Here is a 25810-nt window from a genome sequence, read left to right on the forward strand (position 1 = left end):
TAGACATTTGTGTACTTTTGGTGTAGCCTACTTCTAGTCTGAGTAAAGACAGTGCTTCTGTATAAAATAATAAGACTAACAGTTACATATATTTTTTAATATATATATATATATTGTTTTTTTTATTTTGGTAGTGGACAGACACTAAACTCTGATGTATTTATGTGTTTAGAGGCCAACTTGTGTCTTTAAGTAACGTGGCGGGCACATCATCTTTATCCATCTCTTTACTTGATGAAACACGAGCCATCAGACAACTTTAATTCACCGACCAAGTACGAGCCCTTAAATCGATTAACGTGGAAGATGGAAATTACGAGGAGCTGGTAGCCCTTTGAAGGCAGCACCTGATCAGAGGCAGCCGTTAAAGATTTTAAATGAGCTAATCTCGTTAGCAGTTGGCTGAACTCGTCAGGTAACTTCTTATAGTTTAAAACGAGGATTAACAGACACACTTGGACTTGTTCTCTTTTTATAGGGCTATAATATATGATAACATTTAAGTGAAATTATGGGAGGGTTATATAATGCCAACTATTAACAAAGCATCAAAGCTAATGGCGAAGAAGTCATGCTAACGTTACTTTCTTGTCATTAAGCTAGCACGGAGAGGTTTCCTTGAGTCTTTCATAAATAATTCACTTTTCTAACCTCTTATTTTATAACAAGAAGGCTGAGATAGTAAGATTATATTTGTGAGCTTTGTCTCCCTCAAGTGAGCAAATGCATTAATGCTTCATTTGACAGTGTAGTGTGGTACTAACAAATTTAAACAATCCAATATTGTTTTCAAGGACATGTCTTCTCATTCTTGCTCAACTGGCAAAACAGAATAATATTCAGATTTTATATTTATTAGGCTATATTACATTTTTACAAGATTTGATTGCACTAAAAAGTGTGTTAATCTAACATTTTGTGAACTGGGAAGTCACAAAATTTCACCTATTTCAGCAGAAACACCTGTTAATCGATTAGTTGTCAGAAAATGTCAAGATGACGTCCTCAAATGTCAGAATATTCAGTTTATTTGTCATAGTGTAGGGGGGAAAGGAAATATTCACATTTAAGGTGCTGCAATCAAAGAATTTTCTTTAAAACACTACTCAACTCAATTATCGGTTATCAAAAAATTGTTTCCAATAATTCAGCAGTTAACAACTGATCGATTAATCCCTGCAACGCTAGTGTATTTTAGGCTAAAGCCAAACCTGACACCCACCGACCTGGATTACAAAACATAACTCATCACTGTCAGCCAAGGGTTTGCATATAATCATATTTATTTATTGTATATAACTTTGCAAACATTCAGTTAGATTTCAAAGAGAAGAGCAGTAATCAGATAAAACTCCACAAATCATTAAAAGCTATTTACACAGCCGGTTTAATATTCCCACTTTGTACAGCGATATTGCAAGAAAACATACCATAGGTTTATTTTTACTGTAGCAAATTAGGTTCTAAGCAAAAATATTAATAAAAATATAGTTGTAGCAGTGCTGTGTTCTATCATAAGCGTTTTCATCTCAGCTTTGCTATTGTTTCTTTACATTTTAGCTACAGCAACAAGAATATCTTGGTGATACATATTCATATTTCTATAACATACTGCACTGTTGTATTATAGGGGTTCACGAGTCAACTTTACAGTGAAATTATTGTAAACATATTTTGGAATGTCAGTCACATTGATCGATTTATGCAACAGTGTTGTTCAACTGTTTTTGAATCAAATGCACTGGTGATTATCAATCAACAAATAAGAGCACAAGTAAGTCGGATCAGTGTTGTACATTAAAAACTATCAAACGACAAAGATATTATAAGTGTTGATAAGCAAAGGACATGGCTTACTTTAGTTTTGCATCATTATAAGCAAAGACATTTGGTTATGCCATGTCTTAACTTGCACTAAGGGCACTCAGTTACACAGTTTATCAACAATTTAACCACATCGTCAGTGTGAAAAACATTAATCCACCTCTTCACAGGTCATCAGAATGCAACCAGAGATTAAAGTTGACACCTGAGCGCTGACAGAATCTTCCCTGTGATTGGTAAGTTAAACTTCTATCTTCCGACATAATTTAGATCAAATTATTTCACTTCTTAGCCCCGTCAAAGAACCTCATTTTGTCAGAGTGCACAGAGTCTCTCAGTCGTTGAATCGATGAAGCCGTCTCACCTGAGATTGGCTCAGAAGATTCAATCACATGTGTGATTTGTTTAGTTATGACAATTGTTTCTTTGCTTTCACTTCGTTCACTTGATGTCTCCCTGAAGAAATGCCTCCCAAACAGCGATCTCATGCCACTCGGTGATTCCTCAACTGTCATCGATGCACCTTCGTTCGACTCTGATTTCAGGGGAAAGTCTCCAGCTGATTGGATTTGGACATCAGTTAGTAGCTTGGCCTGCTGGGCTGCTGGGGTTGCTTGTATGTTTGATGTAATGACGTGTATTTTTCCAGATGCCAGTTGGAGCGTGTCTTCTGAAGAGGATGAAACTCCAGATGACAGAATGGTGATTTTCTCAGGTAAGTTAGGCTCGACTGAGATCACTTCGGTCCTCGTGGTGGAAGTGATGACATTACTGTGCGTCTCTCCAAGCCCTGTTGTGATGGTAGGATCAGAGTATTTGACGGTCACCTTTGTTGGAGACGATAAAGACAGGCCAGCATGCTCACTCGTCATTGCAGAGCTAATATCAGCGAAGGCATCTGACGACTGGATGGAACAGGTGGGGCTTGGTTCCTCATCTGCTGTTTCACCTGCTGGGCTCTTCTCATCTTTGTTCTCGTCTTTTTCAGTTATCTTTGCAGGTTCAGATGGGGATGAAAGTCCAAACCGAGGGAACTTGAACCAACCTGTCCTCTCAGGACTTTTGACAGTCTCTTGCTTTGTACTTGTTTCCTTTTCCTTTGGCTCTAACAGCTTTCCACCAGGTCCATCAGTTTCATGGACATCCTTTGGGGTTTCAAGATTTACTTCCTCTTTGTCTGCTTTTGAAACATCAAATTCAACATCGATATTCTTGAGGATCTCACCAAAATTTGTCAAAGACATTTTTGGTGATTTCATTTCTTCTTTCGGCTCAACTTCCATTTTCAGCTGATGTTCCTTGCTTTCAGTCTCAACAGGGACATGTTCGTCCTCTGGTTTCGGTTTGGAGAAACTCATTCTTGGCATTTTAAATGATGGTAGTTTGAATTTACTTGGAGAGCCAAGAACCACACTGTCAGTCTCAGTCTTTGGCGTATCTGTATCTGTTACTGCTGCGTTGGACACGTCCGTTTTAATATCAAGACTTGGACCTTTGATGTTGACAGACACATCTGCTTTAACTTTAGATCCATCAGTTTCAGCTGCTTTGTCTACATCAGGTGTCTCTACAGTGACATCATAAGTAGCACTTCCCGATTTCTGCATTTTCATTGTTGGCATTTTAAATTTTAATGGTGATCCTCCAACATCTTTTGACTTGGCATCACTCTCAGAACCTTTTACACTAGCTGAAGACTTGACTTTAATTTCAGGGAGTTTGACCTCTGCTTCAACTTCTGGCAGTGTGATGTCTACTTTTTTCTGTGATGCTTTTAAATCAATGCCTAACTTTGGCATTTTAAACTTGCTTCCCTGTCCCTCTAATTGTACATCACCCTCTCCTGGCTTAAGCTCCACATCAGGTTGTTTGACTACCACTTCTCCCTCTGGAAGAGAAGCATCCACATGTGGAAGTTCAGCACTGACTGCAGGTGCTTTAACACCTGACTTTGAAAAAGAGAGTCTAGGTAGTGAAAATTTTGTTTTTTTCAAGTTTGCATCAAGTTCTGCAGCAGGTGGCTCTTCCATTGAAATAGCCCCTGTAGGTCCTTGAACTTCAACATCTGGCAGAGAGACTTCTGCTTCGGCCTCTGGTACTGCAACATCAACTCTGGGTGTTTCAATATTTACATCAACATCAGAAGCTTTACTACTTGTTCTCGAAAATGAAAATGTAGGAAAAGCCCAGCTTGGTCGTCTCACCTTACTTTCAACTTCAATTGTAGGTGCATCTGGTTGTGGTGGTAGTGCACCTTCAGGTTCTTTGACTTTGGGTAGTTTGACCTCAGCTTTACCTTCTGGTATTGTGACATCAACATCTTTCTTTGACAAGCTTAAATCAATTTCTGGTCCTTGAACTTTGGGCAATGAGATGCCAAACTTCGGCATTTTGAATTTGCTTCCTGTTTCTTCAAGTTCCTTTCCTTTAGCTTTCACATCTACAGATAGGCCCTCTGTGTCATAGCTGGGTGCTGTGACATCCACTGTAGCTCCCTTTTTAGATACTTCTAGCTTTGCTCCATCAATCTTAATGTCTTTGTCCACATCAGGTACTTCCACACTGACCTTTGCACTAGATGCTCCAAATTTGGGTAATGTGAATGTTGGCATTTTAAGTTTTGATGGTGATCCTATTACATTACCTGCTTGAGCTTCAATCTCAGGAGCTTTAATTTCCACTTTAGCAGATGGTTGTTGCATTTTGACATCCGGAGGTTGAACTTCAGCTTTTGCTTCTGGTAGTTTGACAACAGCATCTTTCTTTGACAAGCTCAAATCGATTTCAGGCCCTTTAACCTTCGGCATTGAGATGCCAAACTTTGGCATTTTAAACTTGCTTCCCTGCCCATCTATTTGTACATCACCCTCTGCTGGTCTAAGCTCCACATCAGGTTGTTTGACTACCACTTCTCCCTCTGGAAGAGAAACATCCACATGTGGAAGTTCAGCACTGACTACAGGTGCTTTGCCACCTGACTTTGAAAAAGAGAGTCTAGGTAGTGAAAACTTTGTTTTTTTCAAGTTTGGATCAAGTTCTGCAGCAGATGGCTCTTCCATTGAAATAGCCCCTGTAGGTCCTTGAACTTCAACATCTGGCAGAGAGACTTCTGCTTTGGCCTCTGGTACTGTAACATCTACTCTGGGTGTTTCAAGATTTACATCAACATCAGAAGCTTTACTACTTGTTCTCGAAAATGAAAATGTAGGAAAAGCCCAGCTTGGTCGTCTCACCTTACTTTCAACTTCAGCTGTAGGTGCATCTGGCAGTGAAATGGCACCTTCAGGTTCTTTGACTTTGGGTAGTTTGACCTCAGCTTTAGCTTTTGGTATTGTGACATCAACATCTTTCTTTGACAAGCTCACATCAATTTCTGGTCCTTGAACTTTGGGCATTGAGATGCCAAACTTCGGCATTTTGAATCTGCTTGATGATACTTCCACTTCACTTCCTTTAGCTTTCATATCTACAGATAGGCCTTCTGTGTTAATGCTGGGTGCTGTGACATCAACTGTAGCTCCCTCTTTAGATACTTCAAGCTTTGCTCCATCAATTTTAATATCTTTGTCCACATCAGGTACTTCCACACTGACCTTTGGAGTAGATGCTCCGAATTTAGGTAATGTGAATGTTGGCATTTTAAGTTTTGATGGGGATCCTTCAACACTACCTGCTTGAGCTTTAATCTCCACTTTAGCAGATGGTTGTTTTACTTTAACATCTGGAACCTGAACTTCAGTTTTGGGCTCTGAGAGTTTGACATCTGTGTCTTTCTTTGACAAGCTCAAATCAATTTCTGGCCCTTTAACTTTGGGCACTGAGATCCCAAACTTTGGCATTTTAAATTTGCTTCCTGATCCTTCCACTTCATCTCCTTTAGCTTTCACATCTACAGATAGGCCTTCTTTGTCAATGCTGGGTGCTGTGACATCCACTTTAGCTTTGTCTTTTGATACTTCCAGCTTTGCTTCATCGATTTTAATATCTTTGTCGACATCAGGTACATCCACACTGACCTGTGGAGCAGTAGCTCCAAATTTAGGTAATTTGAATGTTGGCATTTTAAATTTTGATGGTGATCCGTCAACATTACTCATCTGAACATCAATTTCAGGAGCTTTAATTTCTACTTTGGCAGAAGATGCTTTTAGTTCAGTATCCGGGACTTCTACTGTAGCTTTGGCTTCTGGTAGTGTCACATCTACATCTTTCTTTGATAAGCTTAAATTAATGTCAGGTCGCTTGACTGTAGGCCCAGAAAAACCGAGACTAGGCATTTTGAACTTGCCTCCTTTTCCTTCATGTTCTGGTCCTGTCATTTTCATATGGATTGATGGACCTTCAGTTTCAATGGTGGGTGCTGCAATGTCAACTGTGAGAACCTCTTCAGGAATTTTGATATCAGCTCCATCAATTTTGACATCTTTGTCTGTGTCAGGCACTTCTATGGTTGCACTTGGACTACCAACTCCAAATTTTGGTAATTTGAATGACGGCATCTTGAATTTTGATGGGGATCCTTCTGTATTCTTTGTCTTGACCTTAATCTCCGGAGCTTTAACTTCTACTTCAGCTGAAGGTTCTTTCAGTTCAACTTCAGGTACTTTGACTTCAGCTTTGGCTTCTGGTAGTGTCACATCTACATCTTTCTTTGATAAGCTTAAATCAATGTCAGGTCGCTTGACTGTCGGCCCAGAAAAACCGAGACTTGGCATTTTAAACTTGCTCCCTTTTCCTTCTTGTTCTAATCCTGTAGTTTTCATATGTATTGATGGACCTTCAGTTTCAATGCTGGGTGCTGCAATGTCAACTGTGAGAACCTCTTCAGGAATTTTAATGTCAGCTCCATCAATTTTGACATCTTTGTCTGTATCAGGCACTTCTATGGTGGCACTTGGAGTACTAACTCCAAACTTTGGTAATTTGAATGACGGCATCTTGAATTTTGATGGGGATCCTTCTGTATTCTTTGTCTTAACCATGATCTCTGGAGCTTTAACTTCTACTTCAGCTGAAGGTCCTTTCAGTTCAACCCCTGGTAGTTTGACTTCAGCTTTGGCTTCTGGTAGTGTCACATCTACGTCTTTCTTTGATAAGCTTAAATCAATGTCAGGTCGCTTGACTGTAGGCCCAGAAAAACCGAGACTAGGCATTTTGAATTTGCCTCCTTTTCCTTCATGATCAGGTCCTGTTGTTTTCATATGTATTGATGGACCTTCAGTTTCAATGCTGGGTGCTGCAATGTCAACTGTGAGAACCTCTTCAGGAATTTTGATATCAGCTCCATCAATTTTGACATCTTTGTTTGTATCAGGCACTTCTATGGTGGCACTTGGACTACCAACTCCAAATTTTGGTAATTTGAATGACGGCATCTTGAATTTTGATGGGGATCCTTCCGTATTCTTTGTCTTCACCTTGATCTCAGGAGCTTTAACTTCTACTTCAGCTGAAGGTTCTTTCAGTTCACCTTCTGGGAGTTTGACTTCAGCTTTGGCTTCTGGTAATGTCACATTTACATCTTTCTTTGATAAGCTTAAATCAATGTCAGGTCGCTTGACTGTAGGCCCAGAAAAACCGAGACTTGGCATTTTGAACTTGCCTCCTTTTCCTTCATGTTCTGGTCCTGTCATTTTCATATGGATTGATGGACCTTCAGTTTCAATGCTGGGTGCTGTAATGTCAACTGTGAGAACCTCTTCAGGAATTTCGATATCAGCTCCATCAATTTTGACATCTTTGTTTGTATCAGGCACTTCTATGGTGGCACTTGGCGTACCAGCTCCGAATTTTGGTAATTTGAATGACGGCATCTTGAATTTTGATGGGGATCCTTCTGTATTCTTTGTCTTAACCTTGATCTCAGGAGCTTTAACTTCTACTTCAGCTGAAGGTTCTTTCAGTTTAACTTCAGGTAGTTGGACTTCAGCCTTGGCTTCTGGTAGTGTCACATCTACATCTTTCTTTGATAAGCTTAAATCAATGTCAGGTCGCTTGACCGTAGGCCCAGAAAAACCGAGACTTGGCATTTTAAACTTGCTTCCTTTTCCTTCATGTTCAGTTCCTGTTGTTTTCATATGTATAGATGGACCTTCAGCTTCAATACTGGGTGCTGCCATGTCAACTGAGAGAACCTTTTCAGGAATTTTAATGTCAGCTCCATCAATTTTGATATCTTGGTCCACATTGGGCACTTCTGCATTGGCATTTGGTATACCAGCTCCTAACTTTGGTAGTTCAAATGTTGGCATTTTAAATTTTGATGGTGGTCCTTTTGTATCCTTTTTCTCAATCTTGATCTCAGGAGCTTTAATTTTCACTTCAGCTGAAGGTTCTTTCAGATCAAAGTCAGGAAGTTTGACTTCAGCTTTGGCTTCTGGTAGTGTCACATCTATATCTTTCTTTGATAAACTTAAATTGATTTCAGGCCCTGTTACCTTTGGCATTGTGATTCCAAACTTTGGCATCTTAAGCTTGCTTCCATCAACTTCTGCTTCACACGCTGGTGGTTTCATATCAACTTCCCCTCCTTTCACTTCCACCTTCCCCTCTGGAATTGCAACGTTCACATCTGGAAGACTGACATCAAGTTCTGGGGCCTTAACACTTGGTTTTGAAAACGAAAATCTGGGCAGTGAAAACCTTGGCTTCTTCATTTTTGCATCTAACTCAACACCTGGCTGTTGGTCTATCACAACACCACCTGTAGGTTCTTTGACTTCAACCTCTGGCAGATGGACTCCTGCTTTAACATCTGGTACATCAACATCTGTGTGTGGGCCAGATATGCTTATGTCAGCTCCATCAATTTTGACATCTTTGTCTGTATCAGGCACTTCTATGGTGGCACTTGGAATACTAGCTCCGAATTTTGGTAATTTGAATGACGGCATCTTGAATTTTGATGGGGATCCTTCTGTATTCTTTGCCGTAACCTTGATCTCAGGAGCTTTAACTTCTACGTCAGCTGAAGGTTCTTTCAGTTCAACTTCAGGTAGTTTGACTTTAGCTTTGGCTTCTGGTAGTGTCACATCAACATCCTTCTCTGATAAGCTAAAATCAATGTCAGGTCGCTTGACTGTAGGCCCAGAAAAACCGAGACTAGGCATTTTGAACTTGCCTCCTTTTCCTTCATGTTCTGGTCCTGTTATTTTCATATGGATTGATGGGCCTTCAGTTTCAATGGTGGGTGCTGCAATGTCAACTGTGAGAACCTCTTCAGGAATTTTGATATCAGCTCCATCAGTTTTGACATCTTTGTCTGTGTCAGGCACTTCTATGGTGGCACTTGGACTACCAACTCCAAATTTTGGTAGATCAAATGTTGGCATCTTAAATTTCAATGCTGATCCTTTTGTATCCTTTTTCTCAAGCTTGATCTCAGGAGCTTTAATTTTCACTTCAGCTGAAGGTTCTTTCAGATCAATGTCAGGAAGATTGACTTCAGCTTTGGCTTCTGGTAGTGTCACATCTACATCTTTCTTTGATAGACTTGAATCAATTTCAGGCCCTGTTACCTTTGGCATTGTGACTCCAAACTTTGACATTTTAAACTTGCTTCCTTGCCCATCAACTTCTGCTTCACACTCTGGTGGTTTCATATCCACTTCCCCTCCTTTTATTTCCACCTTTCCCTCTGGAATTGCAATGTTCACATCCGGAAGGCTGACATCGACTTCTGGGGCCTTTACACTTGGTTTTGAAAAAGAAAATCTGGGCAGTGAGAACCTTGGCTTTTTCATTTTTGCATCTAACTCAACACCAGGCTGTTGGTCTATCACAACACCGCCTGAAGGTTCTTTGACTTCAACCTCTGGCAGATGGACTTCTGCTTTGACTTTTGGCACATCAACATCTGTGTGAGGCACAGAAATGCTCACGTCAGCTCCATCAATCTTGACATCTTTATCAGGTACTTCAGCACTGATATTTGGAGTTCCAACTCCAAATTTGGGAAATTTGAACGTTGGCATTTTAAATTTCGATGGTGATCCTTTCATACTGCTTAATGAAGCATCAATCTCAGCTGCCTTTATTTCCACTTTAGCCGAAGGTTCCTTTAGTTCAGCATCAGGGAGATTGACATCAACTTTAGCTTCAGGTAGTGTCACATTTTCATCTTTCTTTGAGAGGCTTAAATCAATGTCAGGCCCTTTTACTTTTGGCAAGGATATTCCAAACTTTGGCACTTTAAACTTGCCTTCTTGCCCATCAATTTCTGCCTCACACTCTGGTGCTTTCATTTCCATTGCAATTTTAGGAGCTTCTGGGAGTTTGACCTCAGCTTTAGCCTCTGGCAGTCTCACATCCTTATCTTTCTTTGAAAGGCTGAAATCAATTTCAGGACCTTTTACTTTTGGCATTGTAATTCCAAACGTTGGCATTTTGAATTTGCCTCCTTGTCCTCCAAGTTCATAATCAGTCTGCAAAGGTTTGATTTCCACTTCAGGTTTTTGAACTTCCACCTTTGCTTTTTCTGCTGTAGCTGAAGATTCTTTTAATTTGACATCTGCCTTGGCTTCTGGTAGTGTGACATCTACATCTTTCTTTGAGAAGCCTAGATGAAATTCAGGTCCTTTTACCTTTGGCACTGCCATCCCAAATGTTGGCACTTTGAACCTGCTTCCTTGTCCTTCAACTTCAGTCTGCAATGGTTTAATTTCCAGCTCAGGTTTTTCAACTTCAGCCTTTACCTCTGGAACCAGAACTTCTGCTTTTCCAAGACTGACATCCAATGTAGGGGCATCTGGAACTTTTGCTTGAAGTTTTATCCCATCTGTGTCAAATTCTGGCACTTTTCCTTTGGGCATTTTGATTCCAAACTTTGGCATTTTAAACCTCTCTTCTTTTCCATCAAGTTCCCCTTTAATCTGCAAGGACTGCATTTCCAGTTCAGGTGTTTTAACCTCCATCTTAGCCTCTGGAGTTGAAACATCTACTTTTCCAAGATCAACCTCTGGAAGTTTGATACCAGCTTTTGTCCCTGGTGATTTGACATCTCTGTCTTTCTTCGATAAGCTAAAATCAAATTCAGGCCCTTTAACTTTTGGCATTTTGATTCCAAACTTGGGCGTTTTAAACTTCCCACCATGACCATCCATTTCTGCTTCCCACTCTGATGGGTCCATTTCAGGAATTTTATGTTCGTCTGGAAGATTGAATTCGAGGTTGGCATTTGGAACATCGATCTTAGCTTCTGGAATTGAAACTTCTACTTTTCCGAGATCAACCTCTGGAACTGTGACATCAGTTTTAGCCTCTGGTAATGTGACATCTACATCTTTCTTTGATAGGCTTAAATCAACTTTAGGTCCCTTCACCTTTGGCATAGAGAAACCAAGAGTTGGCATTTTAAACTTGCCTCCTTTACCATCCATCTCAGTTCCTGTACTTTTAATATCTATTGAAGGGCACTCAATGTCAACGTTGGGTGTTGAGATGTTAACCACAGAGCCTTCTTCAGGGATATTTATGTCAACTCCATCGATTTTTACATCTTTGTCCACTTCAGGAACTTTTACAGAGACGTTTGGAGTACCAACACCAAATTTTGGTAGTTTAAATGACGGCATCTTAAATTTTGATGGCGATCCTTCTGTTCCTTTTGCCGTAACTTTTATTTCAGGAGCTTTGATTTCCACATCAGCGGAGGGTTCTTCGGTTTCAACTTCAGTGACTTTTACTCCGGCTTTGGCTTCTGATAAGGCCAGATCTCCATCTTTCTTTGAAAGGCCAAAGTGAATTTCAGGTCCTTTTACTTTTGGCATTGACATTCCCAACTTTGGCATTTTAAACTTGTTTCCCTGCCCATCAAGTTCAACTTCGCCTTGCAGATGTTTCATTTTAATTTCTGGCCTTTTAACTTCCAAATCTTCCTCTGGAAGAATAACTTCTGCTCTTCCAAGACTGACATCAACTTTGGGAGCTTCTGGGAGTTTGACCTCAACATTGGCATCTGGTGCTGTGACATCTACGTCTTTCTGTGATAGACTCAAATTTATTTGAGGCCCTTTGACTTTAGGCATAGAGAACCCGAAGTGCGGCTTTTTAAACATGCTTCCTTTTCCCTCATGATCACTTGCAATGGTTTCCGTATCTATTGAGGGACCTTCAAAGTCAGTGCTGGGTGCTTCAATTTTACCTGTAGGTACCGCTACTGAAATATCAGTGTCAGCCCTATCAAATTTAACATCCTTGTCCATATCACGTTCCTCCAAAGAAACATTTGGAGAACCGACTCCAAATTTTGGTAGTTTAAATGTCGGCATCTTGAATTTTGATGGTGATCCTTCAACTTCCTTTGCTGCACCTTTCAGTTCAGGAGCTTTAATTTCCACTTTTGCAGATGGTCCCTTTAATTCAACATCAGGTACTTGACCTTCTCCTTTGGCTTCTGGTAGTGTCCCATCTACGTCTTTCTTTGATTTGCTGAAATCAATTTCTGGCCCTCTTACTTTTGGCATTGTGATTCCCAGCTTTGGCATTTTGAACCTGCTACCTTGTCCATGAAGTTCCTCATCAGTCGGCACAGGTTTAATTTCCACCTCAGCTTTTTTGACCATCGTCTTTTGTTGTTGAATCGGAACAACCGACCCACCAACATTAACGTCAATCTCAGAGGTTTGTGGGAGTTTTCCTTCAACTGTAGCATCTGGTACTTTGACATCTTTCTTAGATACGCTTAAATCAAATTCAGGCCCTTTTATTTTTGGGGTTTTGATACCAAATTTTGATACTTTGAACTTGTCTCCTTGTACATCAAGTTCAGAGGTCGTCAGAGGTTTGATTTCAAATTCAGGTTTTTCAACATCCATCTTTTGCTCTGGAATAGAAACATGTATGTTTTCAAGTGTTACATCAGTCTTAGCAAAATCTGGAAGTTTGACCTCAGCTTTAGCTCCTGGTAGTGTGACTTCTACATCTTTCTTTGATAGGCTTGAATCGATTCTAGATCCTTTCACCTTTGGCATGGAGATGTCAATATTCGGCATCTTAAACTTTCTACCCTTTCCCTCTCTTTCAAATGTGTTTATCTCCGCTGCATCCATGCTCATGTCCTTATCTACATCAGATATATTTGCAGTGATGTCTGCAGTAAATGCTCCAGATTTGGGCAGTTTAAGTGTTTGGTCCTTTGCATTCACATCTTTTACTTCAGCTCTGATCTCTGGAGTAGAGATGTCAGAATTTGGCTTTGCAACATCAAGACTAACACCAAAACCTGTAAGCAGCCTGTCACCTTTGGCTGGGGAATCACCAACTGAATCAATGTATTCAATGCCATCAAATTCAGGTACTTTTACACTAGATATGACTCCTCCAATCTGTCCCTTGCCTTTCCTTGTTTCAGTTTCTGATGTTTTTACTTCTTGGATGAATATAGTCCCTTTTGTTTTTACTATATCACCTTCTTGCTTGGAGATTTTTTGTTTTGGCAGGTCAAATCCGATGTCAGGGATTTTTATGTCTGGTTTTGCAATACCAAAACTAGCTGTTGTTAACTTTGACTTCCTTGATTTCTTATCTTGTGCCTGGAGAATGGTTACTTCTTGTATGCTTTCTTTTCCAGGTATTATGATATCTTCTCGTTTAAAGACCTCTGTTTGAATCACTTTCTTTTCAGGTGTTTTTACATGTACCTTGGTCTCAATTATGAGTTCCTCTGAGGTTAAATCAGGTGTGATCTTCGGTTGTTTGACTGTCATCTTGGAGATTTCTGGAGAGGCAGTAATGTCAAACTCAGCAAAGTGTGCCTCGTGTTTCTTTTTGGTGTCTACAACTTTAGTAGGTGTTTTCACTGATATTCTCTGTGCATTTGCATCTATCACTATAATGTCCTCAGGAATAGGCACTCCCGACATGTCAACCTTAGGCAGCTTATATCCAGGTAATTTTGAAACTGCCTCTTTCACGCTGTCAACATCAATGGACATTTGTACAGTTTCAGCTTGATGTTCTTCATAATGTCCCTTCAAACCAGCTTTAGGCTCTTTAGGTCGTTTGACTTTGGTCCTGGACATGTCCTCCATACCTGGAATCTCAATTTCTTCACGTTTGGGAAGTTGTGTTCTGGAAAGTCCGCTTTTTGACAGTTGCTCATAAGGATCTTCTCTCACTTCTGTACTCTCAATTTTTGTTGTGGACTCTTTAACATTTACATGTATTTTTTGTACAGTTTCCTCAGTGGCAATGTCACCGAAACCTATTTTAGGCAGTTTGAATGTTGGACCTGTCTTTATTTCTTGCTTTTGTTTAATGTCCTTGTCTTTCTTAATTTTTTCTTCACCTTCCTTTGAAGATTTGCGCGTAAGTGCGACATCTGATATATCAAGTTCCACCTTAGGTACACTCATTTCCTTGTGAGTTGTCACTGTTTTGCCCGAGATAACCTTTGAACTCTCACTGGTGGTTATTTTGGTATTGGCATCAAGTGTGAGTTGATCTCCTGGGATGACAGGTTGATCTGGTATTTCAATACTTGCTCCCAGCGTTTTAAGCCTTTTCGGGGAGGACTTTGCTTTTGTGTCTTTCTTCGATTTATCCTTCCCCAGAATTTTCATTTTTAATTCAGACCGTTCTTTCTTCTTTTTCTTGCCATCAGGGGACTTTGTATCAGAGATTTCTTTCTCTGCCAGAGCCACAGTAAGATCCTCTGTTTTCAAAGTGCTATCTAATGTGATGAGTTCCACCTTGTGTTGAACAGTTTGAGGTTCAGAGAATTTTTGATCATTTTGCTCAATTCTCAAGTCTTCCATTACTTTCAGACCTTCTGTCACGTAGACTTCTGGTGTTTCTCCTGAGGGGCTTTCGAGGCACTCAGGTGAAAGCATGTCAGATGTTTCATGTGTCTGGAGAATTTTGCCACTGATCTGCCCAGTCGTTGGTGTGTCTGTATCCTGGTCTTCTGATGAACTTATGCGGCCTCTCTTTTTCAGACTAGAAAGCTTTAATTTATGCCTCTTCTTGCCTTTGAGAGCATCCTGAGATTTTATAGGTGACTCTGTGTCACTTGTTGTGGGGCTAAGCTCAAGCTTTCTCTGCTCATCAGCCTCTGATGAACTGTGAGACCTTGTGAAGCGGGACTTCTTTCCCTTTCCAAAGGAGGGAAACTTAGGCCATGAAATGCGGGCATCCCCACGCCTTTTGGTTTTTCCTTGTTCCCTCATCTCTGGAGGGTAAATATCGTCCTCCTGTTGAGTAACAGAAATATGAAATGTCAGTTTTAGAACCAAGACTTCATTTCACAAAGAGTCTGAGTAGACAACTTGAAAATAGTTACAGGAATGACGTCAGATTCGAAGGCTGGTTCAGTCTCTGTGATATCTGGTTTGCGTTTCAAGCAGAGCTTCATTTTGTAAGCCTGAGCGTGCTCCATAATCTGCATGGCATCCTCGTATGACATGTTGTCAAAATACACTGTGGCGCTCAGAATCTGATCACCTGCATAAACAAGAGCAGAATATTTCAGGAGCACTTTAGTGAGAAGGCTTTCAGTCTATGAATCTGTTTTTATAATGGGGAACTTATAAATAAATAATTAAAACAACAGATACACTTTGCTTAGTCATTAGTCTGTGCAACTTCCTCAAAACGTTTTTTGTACTTTTGGTTTTGAGTTTCTGTATTTATTTCTAATGGGAGTTTGGAATTCTAAAATTAATAAACAAACAAGAAAATATGATTTTCCAGGATTGCTAGTTTTCATTTTAATTGGAGAGGCAGTGTCACTATAACTGTATCTTATCTCCGCCTGCTAGTTTACCTTCTTTCAGTTTCAGACTTTTTGAAGCAGGTGACTCCGGTACCACTTGCTTAATGAAGATTCCTTCTTTCCCTCCTCCACCATAAACGAGACCCTCTGCACATCCATCTTCGGCTGTTTTCACTATCACCCCAGACTCAGGGCTGGGAACTTCCTGCCAACACATCAACATTGAAAGGATGAAATCATTTTACCTTCAGCTGAGCTGCTCTCTGCTGCAGTACAGCCTGGAGGGATTCACAGATTCAGTACAGAGAGGAGAAGGTGGGAATGTCTCACCTTCAGTTTACTCATCTTTGGAGTTGAGCGCTTTTCAAACATGGATCCGAGCCCAGACTTTTTAGTTTTCTTTCCACTCCCACTTTTGTGGTGTGGGTCATGCTCTGCTTCACACTAAAAGGAAAATGAAAAAAAAAAATCTTTGAATTCTTATGAAACAAAAAAGATTATTGTTGCACTCAAAGCTTCTGCAAACAGAAAAGGTGACAGGAGATATTTCATCAACAGGCTTGTATGAAGGGCAACACACTGTATGTACATACATTCATACATGGGAGTCTGCAATGTACAACAGTAAACAAAATATATGATCTTACGTAACATCATTCCCTTAAATTAGTAATATTTACATTCAGTACACTTAGTATAAGTCTTACCATTGAGCTCCATTCCCTAAAATCTCTCTTTGAGGGCAGAAATACATATTCATTACAAAGAAAATAATTTGAGATCAAAAGCAAGCTGTCCATGGTAAAAGTGTAGAGGGGAAACTAAATAATGGATGGTGATAATTTTTGGGAATAAATAAAGCATTTTGAGGGAACAACATATTTAAAAAAAAGTTCCCATTGGTGCTTACTATATTTTGTACAACAGCAGGCTATTAGTGGTACTGTTTCGTGGTGTGGTTACTTCAAGGTTGAAAGTAAAGAAAAAAAGAGCATTAAATATTTAGTTTAAAAATGCTGACAGAAAAAAAAAAAGTTTGAGACTAGCAGCCATTGTCAGCATTTTCACAGTGTATCTACGACTTCACAGCAATTTAATCATCCCCTGCAGGTGAGGCCTATAGAAAGTAATTAGCAGAACATCTAATGAAACAGTTTTTAGGGTATTAGACACTTTAATCTGATTTTTAAAGTAGCTTTTGTGAAATCCAATAATGATTATTTCTAAAACTTTCTTACCATTGAGTAGATTTTGTGTACGAGAGCTTCATGTGGAGCAGTCTTTGATTCAAGGATGTGCTCAGCTCCAAATACATGAGCTTGCTTCTCCTGGTCACAAGATATTTTCTAACTTCATTTGTCATCTGTCTACGGCCTAAACAAAATAGACTGTTGAATGAGCCAGTTTGTTAGCATTTAAGTAACCGTGTTAAAGACTGCTCTCTGTGATAAACTGATTTCTAAAATGTCATAATAAGCCCCGTTTCTCCAGTTCAGGTGAAAGATCAAGAAACCACATTTCTTGGGCGTGAAATTGCATGTAAACAGGTTCTCTGATTTATTGTCTTAACTTGGTTTGTTCTGTCAGTGTTGGTGCTCTGTACCTCACTCTCGCTGTATTTTTCAATTTCAGGAAACTCCTCGACGGGGGACGATCCCTGGGGGCGTGGTCTCTCTCCCTCTGTGAACTGAGATGGCTCGTCACATATCTGCGTGGACATGAGGTCAGTCAGCACAAAAACAGTCACTTGGTCTTTTCCCAAAACAGTGGTTGCTATTATTTTAAAGAGATATCGTGTCAGTTGAATCGGTTTCAGTTAGACATTTTTCTCTCCTCTACTTCCGCCACCTGAAAATCATTTTAATGTTGAAGCTCATGTATCTGCAGAATAAATCATAACAGGTGTGGAGAAAACTGGCTCACACACACACACAAGTGTGAAAACGCCTTGCTATGCCAAAGGCAGCATTGACTGGGTGTTTGGCTGTTTGGCATTTAATTATTGTCACATTAGTAGTGTGTTTCCAGGGATGGCAATGTTGGCGGGTCTGTTAGTCCAACACTTTGTTGCAGAGTTAATAATCTCAACAATAATTGATTTAATTCCATAAAATTTGGTGTACAGACATTATTGGTCTCAGGAGGATTTATCCAATCACTTATCAACAGGATGGACACAAGAACGGTAAAGTGTGCCAAATTTAGAAGCCTTCAGCTGCTATTTCAATGTCAGACACATTTTGAATCAACACTTAAGTAAATATCAATGTCAGGTCAAACTCAATATCAGAGATACTAATATGAAAGGACTCAGATCAGGATCAGGACATCCTTGGTGTATATCTGTATAACATACTGTTTTTCTGTTGCTTGAAGCCAAGACAGAATTCTTTAATGACAGAAGGACAAAATAAAAAGTCCATAACACAAGTCACACTGTAGTCACTTACTGAATCGTCCTCTGCACCGGGCTCTGGTCCTCTCAGCCTTCGACCAGGTCCTGTTCATACAGACAAGAAAATACCCAGAAAGCACCATAAATACCCACCGACATGGCATCTGTTCATACTAACATTCTGAGTTTTGTTACAACAGACTTTACAAGCACAACCTGATAACTTCAGAAGTTCTGCACAGCTAACGGGACAATTGCATTAGGTAATTTTAGCAACTGCAGTCACAAATAGTTAGACTTAACTCCACGTCAGGATGAGTTTGGGGTTTTTTACGTACACGAATAAACTTACATCACTTAAGTTACATGACTTGAGTTACATCATTATATAACTTACATTACTAGACTAAATGCAGTTATTTTAACCTACAGAATGATTTAAAAAAAAAAAAACTAATCAAGTAGTTTTGGAGCCTGAACCCTAATCAAACCGCATCTGTTTGACAATATTAATAACTACAAAAGTCACAATATGTCTAGACAGAAACTAGACAAATCCAAAGAAACAAAAGTTAAACACTGTTGTTTATCTGCTTAGACCTTCATCTGGTCTGACTCCTGACGGTTGTTTTTGAGTTTCAAGCAGACAGTGGAGCCGACGATGAGACTATTTAGAGTTCTTCCTGGCAAAAATTCCCCCAGAGACCTTCTGCCTCCTTCGTCTGTTAAGTGATCCACAGTATCGATCCACAGATTTAGACTCTGCAGCCTCTCAGCTCCAACCATCAGTGCTGAACTAAGAGGGAAACTCTGACTCCAAATGAATATGGTTAGTCAGATTATTGTTATAACTCAATCTGATACCTTACCTCAATTTGATTGGATTCAATTTCAAACTACCTGTTCATGCTATCAGGACTCCTGCTTCAGGAGGAAGTCTATTTGTTAGTTGTTAAAGTGTTTGGCATTAAAAATTGCAAATTCCCAAATGAATACATTTGAATGGATTAAGGCTTAATGACTGTGGAAGAATAGTTCTGCTCTGTCCTACGCATGTCTGCATTTTCTGTGGTTTTAGATTTAATTGGCTGATAAATTCATATTATTAACATGCCATTGATCGGTGGATGCTGTGTTGTCTGCCAAAATGATTGAATAGATGTGGTTGCACTCCACATGAAGAATCAAATTGCTTTCATTGCAGATGAAATGTTGTTTGAACAGCTGGTTAATGTTTTTCTATTTAGATAAAGATAGTTGATAATTTGATGGGGCTACATTCAGACACTACAGTCTTTGTAAGTCGTATTAAAGCATTAAACTCCTGAACTTAAATCAAGAAGTTAAAGAAATATGTCACCCAAACAGCGTAGAACAACTTGTAATACTGAATTGAAAGGTTTGCAGTTCAAATCAAGCAAGGAAGCTCCTAAAAGCTTTTCAATTAGGAGTAAATCAGTGACTCATTCTAACAAAGTCAATATAAAAACATCAACTAAAAACTCAAAGTACTTGTGTAGCAAGATTCAGAAATGCTGCTCAGCATGTCAATAATTGGATTTTGCTGAAGTAGTTGGCAAATAAGTCAGAACAAAAGTAGTTTGAGAGGTTTTAAAGGATGTTTTGATCTTTTTTTGCTGTTAAAATCAACTGATATGCATCAAAATAACAAAACCAAAAGAGGCTAAACCTTTTGTGCATTAATTAGTCTGCAAAACTGTCTTCTTGCTAACAACTAATGCAAAGCCTTGGGATCAAAACCCTGAAAAAGAGATGATTCTATAATCAAGATTATATAACAACCATTAACAGTGCTGAACATATAGAGTCTATACCGTAGCACCGTCATTTCTTTAGCAACTTAACCAGCCACCTCTTTGACACCCCACCCTGTGCTTTAATAAATGTCATGTGAAGAGCTCTGACTGCCTGTTTAAGTGCATTAGAAGACAGTTAAACCAACAAACTGATGATGTAGAAAACGCGTAATGGATCAGAGTGTGTTGCTGCCTCAAGGTTGATAATTCAAGACAGTTCAAGAAGCTATTGAATGACATTGTATGTCTGATTTATTCATGACAGATCCTGATAAAGTACCTGAAACACAACCTGTGCTGTCACCACAGACATACGTTGCTCTGATATGAGGATCAGAAAAAACATCAAAGAACATTTATCTGACAGGAAATAAGCTTCACACTGTGAACTCTGAACACAACACAGTCCAGATGTGTTGAGAATTGTAATCAACAGTCTCTGCAGCTGCCTACACCATTAACCATGAATCCTTGTCACACAGTCATCACCCTCTCACTCCTTCAGATCAGGTATGACTAACAAAAGCCCTTATAAAGTGAAATCAAACAGCTCACCTACCTGCTGCTGCTTCTTGTTTAACTCTCAAACTGCCCTTGAAACATTCCCGGTGTGAGTGTTACTGCTAAAGTGGCTAAAAGAATTTGTTCAGTCTCAGATGGACAAAGAAGGCGGGACACTTTTAGGTTGCAGTCATACCTTGGGTGTCGCTCCCAAACTGAATTAAGCGGTTTCTAAAGGTCCTCTTTAGTTCAAGGATTTAACTCTTTGCAGTGCATATGCCTTAAAATAACCTCACATTTGCATGAATGTCTTCATTCATTCAAAACTTAAATTTTCTTGATAAGTTAATAAAGAACACTATATTCTAACTTAAAACCACCTGAAACAACTCCTCACTTTTTAATATAATTTTCAGTTTGCATTTCTAGCAAAAGGCTTTTGCCATCGAGGCAAAATGTGATTTTCTTCATGTAATAATTTCATTTACAAGAATATATTTAATAGTTTCACTTAAGTAGAGTCAAATGTGATCAGTCAAGGGCCATTTAATCACATCTGAAGAATCTTACTATTATCCCAATAGCAAACCTTTGCTGAAACACTGCCAAACATTCCATAAAGTAATTGATCAGTAAGTCCCTTATAAAGATCAGCGATGCCAACATTTTTCAAGATAAAACAGCTGAGCTGTCGAGGGATGGTAAGGTCAGTCATTTGGTCGGTCCGCCACTTTAGTTCAGGCTAAAATGTCTCAAAACCTGTTGGATAGAAATTAAACTTCTGTAGTGATATTCATAGTCCCCAGATTAGGTTCACATTCATGATTTTTAGTAAAATGTAAACTATAGGATAAATAATAATGTAAGAAAGTGCTTTACAGAAGGGAATAAATCCAGAAAATGTAGATGATAGAGATAAAAGACAAAGTTGACAATAAATAAATAAGATCAAATAAATTGCCGTGAAATGTATTCTAAAGTTCAGAAATGCACTTAGTTCCATCGGCCTCAACTGGATTTGTGTTTAGTGTTAGATGGCGAATATTAGCATGCTAACAGGCTAAACTCAGGTGGTAAACACGAGAAACCTGCTATATGTAACCATGTTGTTGTTAGTTAGCATTTGGCACAAGGCACCACTCTTTTAAAGTACAGCCTCACAGAGACTGCTAATGTAAACGTAATTTAAACAATTAAGGGTATAAGGGACCAAGAATGTGTTTTAGTTGGTTGTGTATAGTCTTCACATTGGGATGTTACATGCAACTTTCCCTCAGTCCCCTTGCTGACAAAATAGTACTCAGGCAGGTTAGAAAGAGGAGCATAGGTAGGAGATTAGATGGAGGAGACACGCTTAGAAACAGTAGGTTGATATAAAAATAATGAGGTGGAAAGTTAAAGTATGGAGAGAGATACAGAAATGGTGTATACTTTCAGAGGACCACCTGTTTGACGTGAGTCTATAGTTTTACCTATCCTTTCAATAGTAAATTACATAATTTAAAAAGTAGTAGTCATTTAGTGGTAATTGAATACTAATTGTATATTCTGTTTGAGCTGTGGAGTGAAGTGGAGCTACTGAAGGTCCAGGAAGGTAAACGGAACCGAATTAGACAGATTAATTTAATTAACTGGAGTTCTCGGGCGCCTCTAGACTGAAATCTGTCATGTGCCAAGTCTCGAGTACACGGCTGCTGTCGTAGTGAATCATGGCGTCAATGTGTGCAGTGAGCTTTATGGAGGATTCAGGCCCTGCTTGACTTGACTGGATGATGTATTTCTGGTCTTATTCACCACTTCACCAGGCGGATGTCCAGTGTTCCCGCCCCAACAACTGGCATCGCACATGTAGGAACTCCTTTCTCAAATATTTGTCATGTGGGCGCTGTAGAGGGCCTGATAACAACTTTCACTGCGGACTAAAATTGTAAAAATGAAAATCACATTGACCTATTTACTTATCGTAGATCAGATAGTGTAAATATTCATGAACCTCCTGCCTGATGTTCTGATTCGACTCTGACAGCAATATTCTGCAGATATATAAGCACAGGAAGTCGATGCTGAAATCTTTTGCGGTGCAGATCCTGCATGATTCATATTTGGGTGCAACTGCAGCTCTGGATTTGGGTGTGGCTCATCCCTCAGTGCTTGTGCTGATGTGACGAGATGCGAGTCTTCTAAACGAATTTGACTGAAACTCATCTGTCCTGACGTAATGCTGTGCCAGTGAACCTCTCATATACACGCTCATCGATTCAATTCAAAAGATCTGACAAAAACAAAAACCGCAATCCTTGAAATATAAATCAGTTTGTAGATTTCTCTCGTCTCAGAAGAACTATATTGTGTTAGTTGCCTGTCCTCAGCTCATCTCTTACGTAACCACCTTCTGCTCCAGTTTGTGCTTCCTGTTGAGGAGCACCTGGAAGGCTCCCCGAAGCCCCTCTTCACTAAACTAATATAAAGTAATACAGCTCATTATTTGTGCTCTTGGATTTGGATTCTGCTAATTTTTCGTGTAACAGACAGACACAAGCTCCTTTCACTGCAGGGCAGTTTGTTTGGGTCCAAATTATAATAAGATTTGAGTGAAGGGAAAGAAAAACAGAATTAGATTTTCTGCATGGATTATATGAACATGAGACTGTAAAAGCGCATGCTTTCAATCTACTAATCGGCTGCAAAGTTACAGAGAGTTTCATCACGTCTCTGGAATTTGGATCTTAATCTGCCTGTTTTCCCACGACGTGCAATTACAACCAGAACTACAGAGACACAATATTATTTTAGGTCAGTAACCTACGCCTGGGTTGAACTTTGTTTGCCAACACTTGGCCATGTTTGTTTTGCTTTGCATGCCCGAAGCACAGAGTGACTCAGATTTAAACACATTTAGTTGAGTTACAGATATAATAGGTGGATGTCGGTCTTTTATTAAACATAAGTTAGTGAGACGACTGCTGCCAAAGTTTTCCACAGACAATACATTTTATCTTGAATACAGCCATAAATAGAGTTGGGATAACGTGCAGTTTTTCACCTAATTTGTTTTAATGTGTCTCAGAATTGAATCCAAGCAATTAAAATTTCCCTTGAAGAAGGAAAATGGAAATTGAATGAATACAGAAACACAAAATACAAGCAACTTCATGTTAGTATCAACTTCCCTGAGCCAAAATTGACCAAAACATTGTCAAAACTATAAATCTGTAAAGCAATGTCCAGCTGGCTGATGCTCCACGCAGGTAAACAAAGACGCTGAGATTCTTTTCAGAGGCAACAATTATAAACTGATTATTGATTGAAGAGCAGGATTAGCCCGTCTGATGCTGATCGGTCATAATGGATCAGAATCGTCTGCTAAAGGCTCCACTGTCGAGCCGCCCCGTCTGCGAGGTTCCGTCTCACTCTCTCTCTCTGACCTTGAGTGTCGCCTGAAGCTTCTCAGAGCAACACAAACCTCTCAACATCCGCAGGCAGATTGAATTAAAAGTGGCAGCAGAGGTAAATTAGGGCAATTGTGGGAAATGGAAAGTGGCAGCATAAGAAAACAACCAGCATTATTTTGAAATTAATAATTTACCAGAAACCACAGAAAGCAGATATACACCTAATTTTACAGCATATATAATATATAAACCCATGATGTCCAGTAATAACAGACACAGGATTATTATCTAGGTGCCTGGGAGAAATTTAGCACAACTGGGCAGCTAAAGGAGCTGATGAGAAACTTTTATGATTCCCTCCTGAGCCTGAATCATATATCGTCTACTTGTTGGTGATGCAGCAATTTCTTTTAATGCATCCTTGGTAGGAGCACCCGCCCTGAAGGAACCTATGATGTAACTGTCAATAAAATAATGGCTTAGGTACCAAAAAACATCCAGCTCAAGCAAACAACTCAATAAATCACACACAAATGGAAAAAAAAACTTAAATGTACAGGAACTATTTCAAACAATGTTTTAAAGCCAGTGATATCTGCACAAGCGTACTGAAATCATGACTTCATAAAGATTTCCACTTCAAACTTTCTATGTGAAGATTACAAACAATTTGCTTCATCGCTAATAAAGCAGTTTCAAACAAACTACATGACTTTGTTCTGTGTTCACATACGTCATCAGATATGGTTTGTTTACATTTTAGTATGATGTAAGCATTTGATGGACCCATAAAAATTCATTTCTATCAGATTCCTTGAAACTCTGCACTTATAAACTAATAATTCCATGTATCAAAAGAAGAACTGTGAGCAGTGTAATCAGTAAAATATGCACTGTGTAAGTTTTAGAGCTTTCAACATCGTTAACTTTCAAAAGTTTTTTACATTTTTTGGGTTACGACGCTAGAACTGATGCAACGTTACAGGTAGTTGCTCTTCCATCTTTCACATAAAAGCTGCATCTTTAAAGCTCAGATCTGTGGTGAACGCATTACTAATTTTGGAAAGAGTTTTGTTCCCATATTTCAGTCGCCTTTTTCATCTTTACCCCCAGGAAGTTATCCTCTACCACTATTTTTTCTTCACTGAACTGCGGCTGTAACCGAGTGTGTTTGCCTTTCAGCCACTGCTTCAAAGACACAGCGGGAGGGAAACAGGAGAAGAGCGAAGCTGCCTGACATCCTCAATGATGACATCTTCAAACACTCCCTAGCACTCTGCAGACACACCCAGCGCTCACTGCAGGTCAGCAACACAGCTCAGCATCAGCACCAGCCGCCTTACACTCACTCACTGTCTCCCTCCATCACAAACACAATCGTAATCTCTCCCACTGCACTGCACTACTGAACCCTGCTGCTGAATCAGTGAATTGCTCAGGGGAAAACAGCACAGACAAAGTCAAAGAGAGGGGGAAGAGAGAGCAAAGAGAGTGATGCCCACCGGTCCCTGAGGAGGCGGCGTGCCAGTTGGGGAAGGCCAGATGGAAACAGTCGCACATGATGGCAGCGGTGATGGAGGCGGTGGCAGGAGAAAAGAGGTCCTGGGCTGGGCAGGGAGGGAGGGTGGTGGAGGGTTAGGCAGGTGCCACTGCAGCTGCTCTAGTTGCTGCTTCCCCCCTCCGACTCGTCCTGAATCAGCCTGTGTGTGCAGTTCGCCAGTCGCAGCGCAGCGAGGGATGATTTGCAGAAATAACCAGAGAGAGAAGAGAGTGCTCGCTGCTGCCGTCTCCGCGCTCAGAGCTGTCCACCGAGTGAAGGAAACTCCCTCGCCTGCCCTGTAAACATGGACCTCCAGCGCAGCACGCTAACTTAATTATGGGAGGAGCTGCCCCCCTCCCTCAACACACAGACACATCCCCACTTCTCCTTCTACTCCTCCTCCTCCTCTTCCTTTCCCCTCTGTTCAGTCTCATTGATCGGCCTAATCGGACAAGGACAATCACAGTGTCAGCTTTTGGCTCCGGCGCTCGCAGGAGGGGGGTGAAACAGTTTTTTGACATGGAGCCGTAATTCAATTTGATGCTGTGTACACTTCGTTTAAAACCCCTCATTGTGGACAGAAAGGCAAGATGATTAAGATCATATCTGGTATTGTGCGTGAGGAAACTG

The 25810-nt window shown here is 40.0% G+C and overlaps 1 protein-coding gene and 1 long non-coding RNA gene across 2 annotated transcripts; one reads left to right on the plus strand and one right to left on the minus strand.

Moving 5' to 3' along the window:
• Nucleotides 1–328: 328 nt before the first annotated feature.
• On the plus strand, nucleotides 329–25201 carry LOC115566167 (uncharacterized). The gene is made up of 4 exons (XR_003980955.1): nucleotides 329–415; nucleotides 1995–2060; nucleotides 17168–17258; nucleotides 24823–25201. It is a non-coding gene; the product is annotated as an uncharacterized LOC115566167 (long non-coding RNA).
• LOC115566166 (neuroblast differentiation-associated protein AHNAK) lies at nucleotides 1266–25588 on the minus strand. Its single transcript, XM_030391901.1, has 7 exons — nucleotides 25143–25588; nucleotides 17986–18035; nucleotides 17139–17243; nucleotides 15866–15979; nucleotides 15587–15740; nucleotides 15104–15264; nucleotides 1266–15014 (listed from the first exon to the last, which is right to left on the minus strand). Exons 1-7 carry the CDS (start codon nucleotides 25198–25200, stop codon nucleotides 2106–2108), a joined length of 13551 nt encoding a protein of 4516 aa, XP_030247761.1. The 5' UTR covers nucleotides 25201–25588; the 3' UTR covers nucleotides 1266–2105.
• Between the last annotated feature and the right edge of the window lie 222 nt (nucleotides 25589–25810).

This window comes from Sparus aurata, chromosome 16, assembly GCF_900880675.1.
Source record: "Sparus aurata chromosome 16, fSpaAur1.1, whole genome shotgun sequence".
Taxonomy (NCBI): domain Eukaryota; kingdom Metazoa; phylum Chordata; class Actinopteri; order Spariformes; family Sparidae; genus Sparus; species Sparus aurata.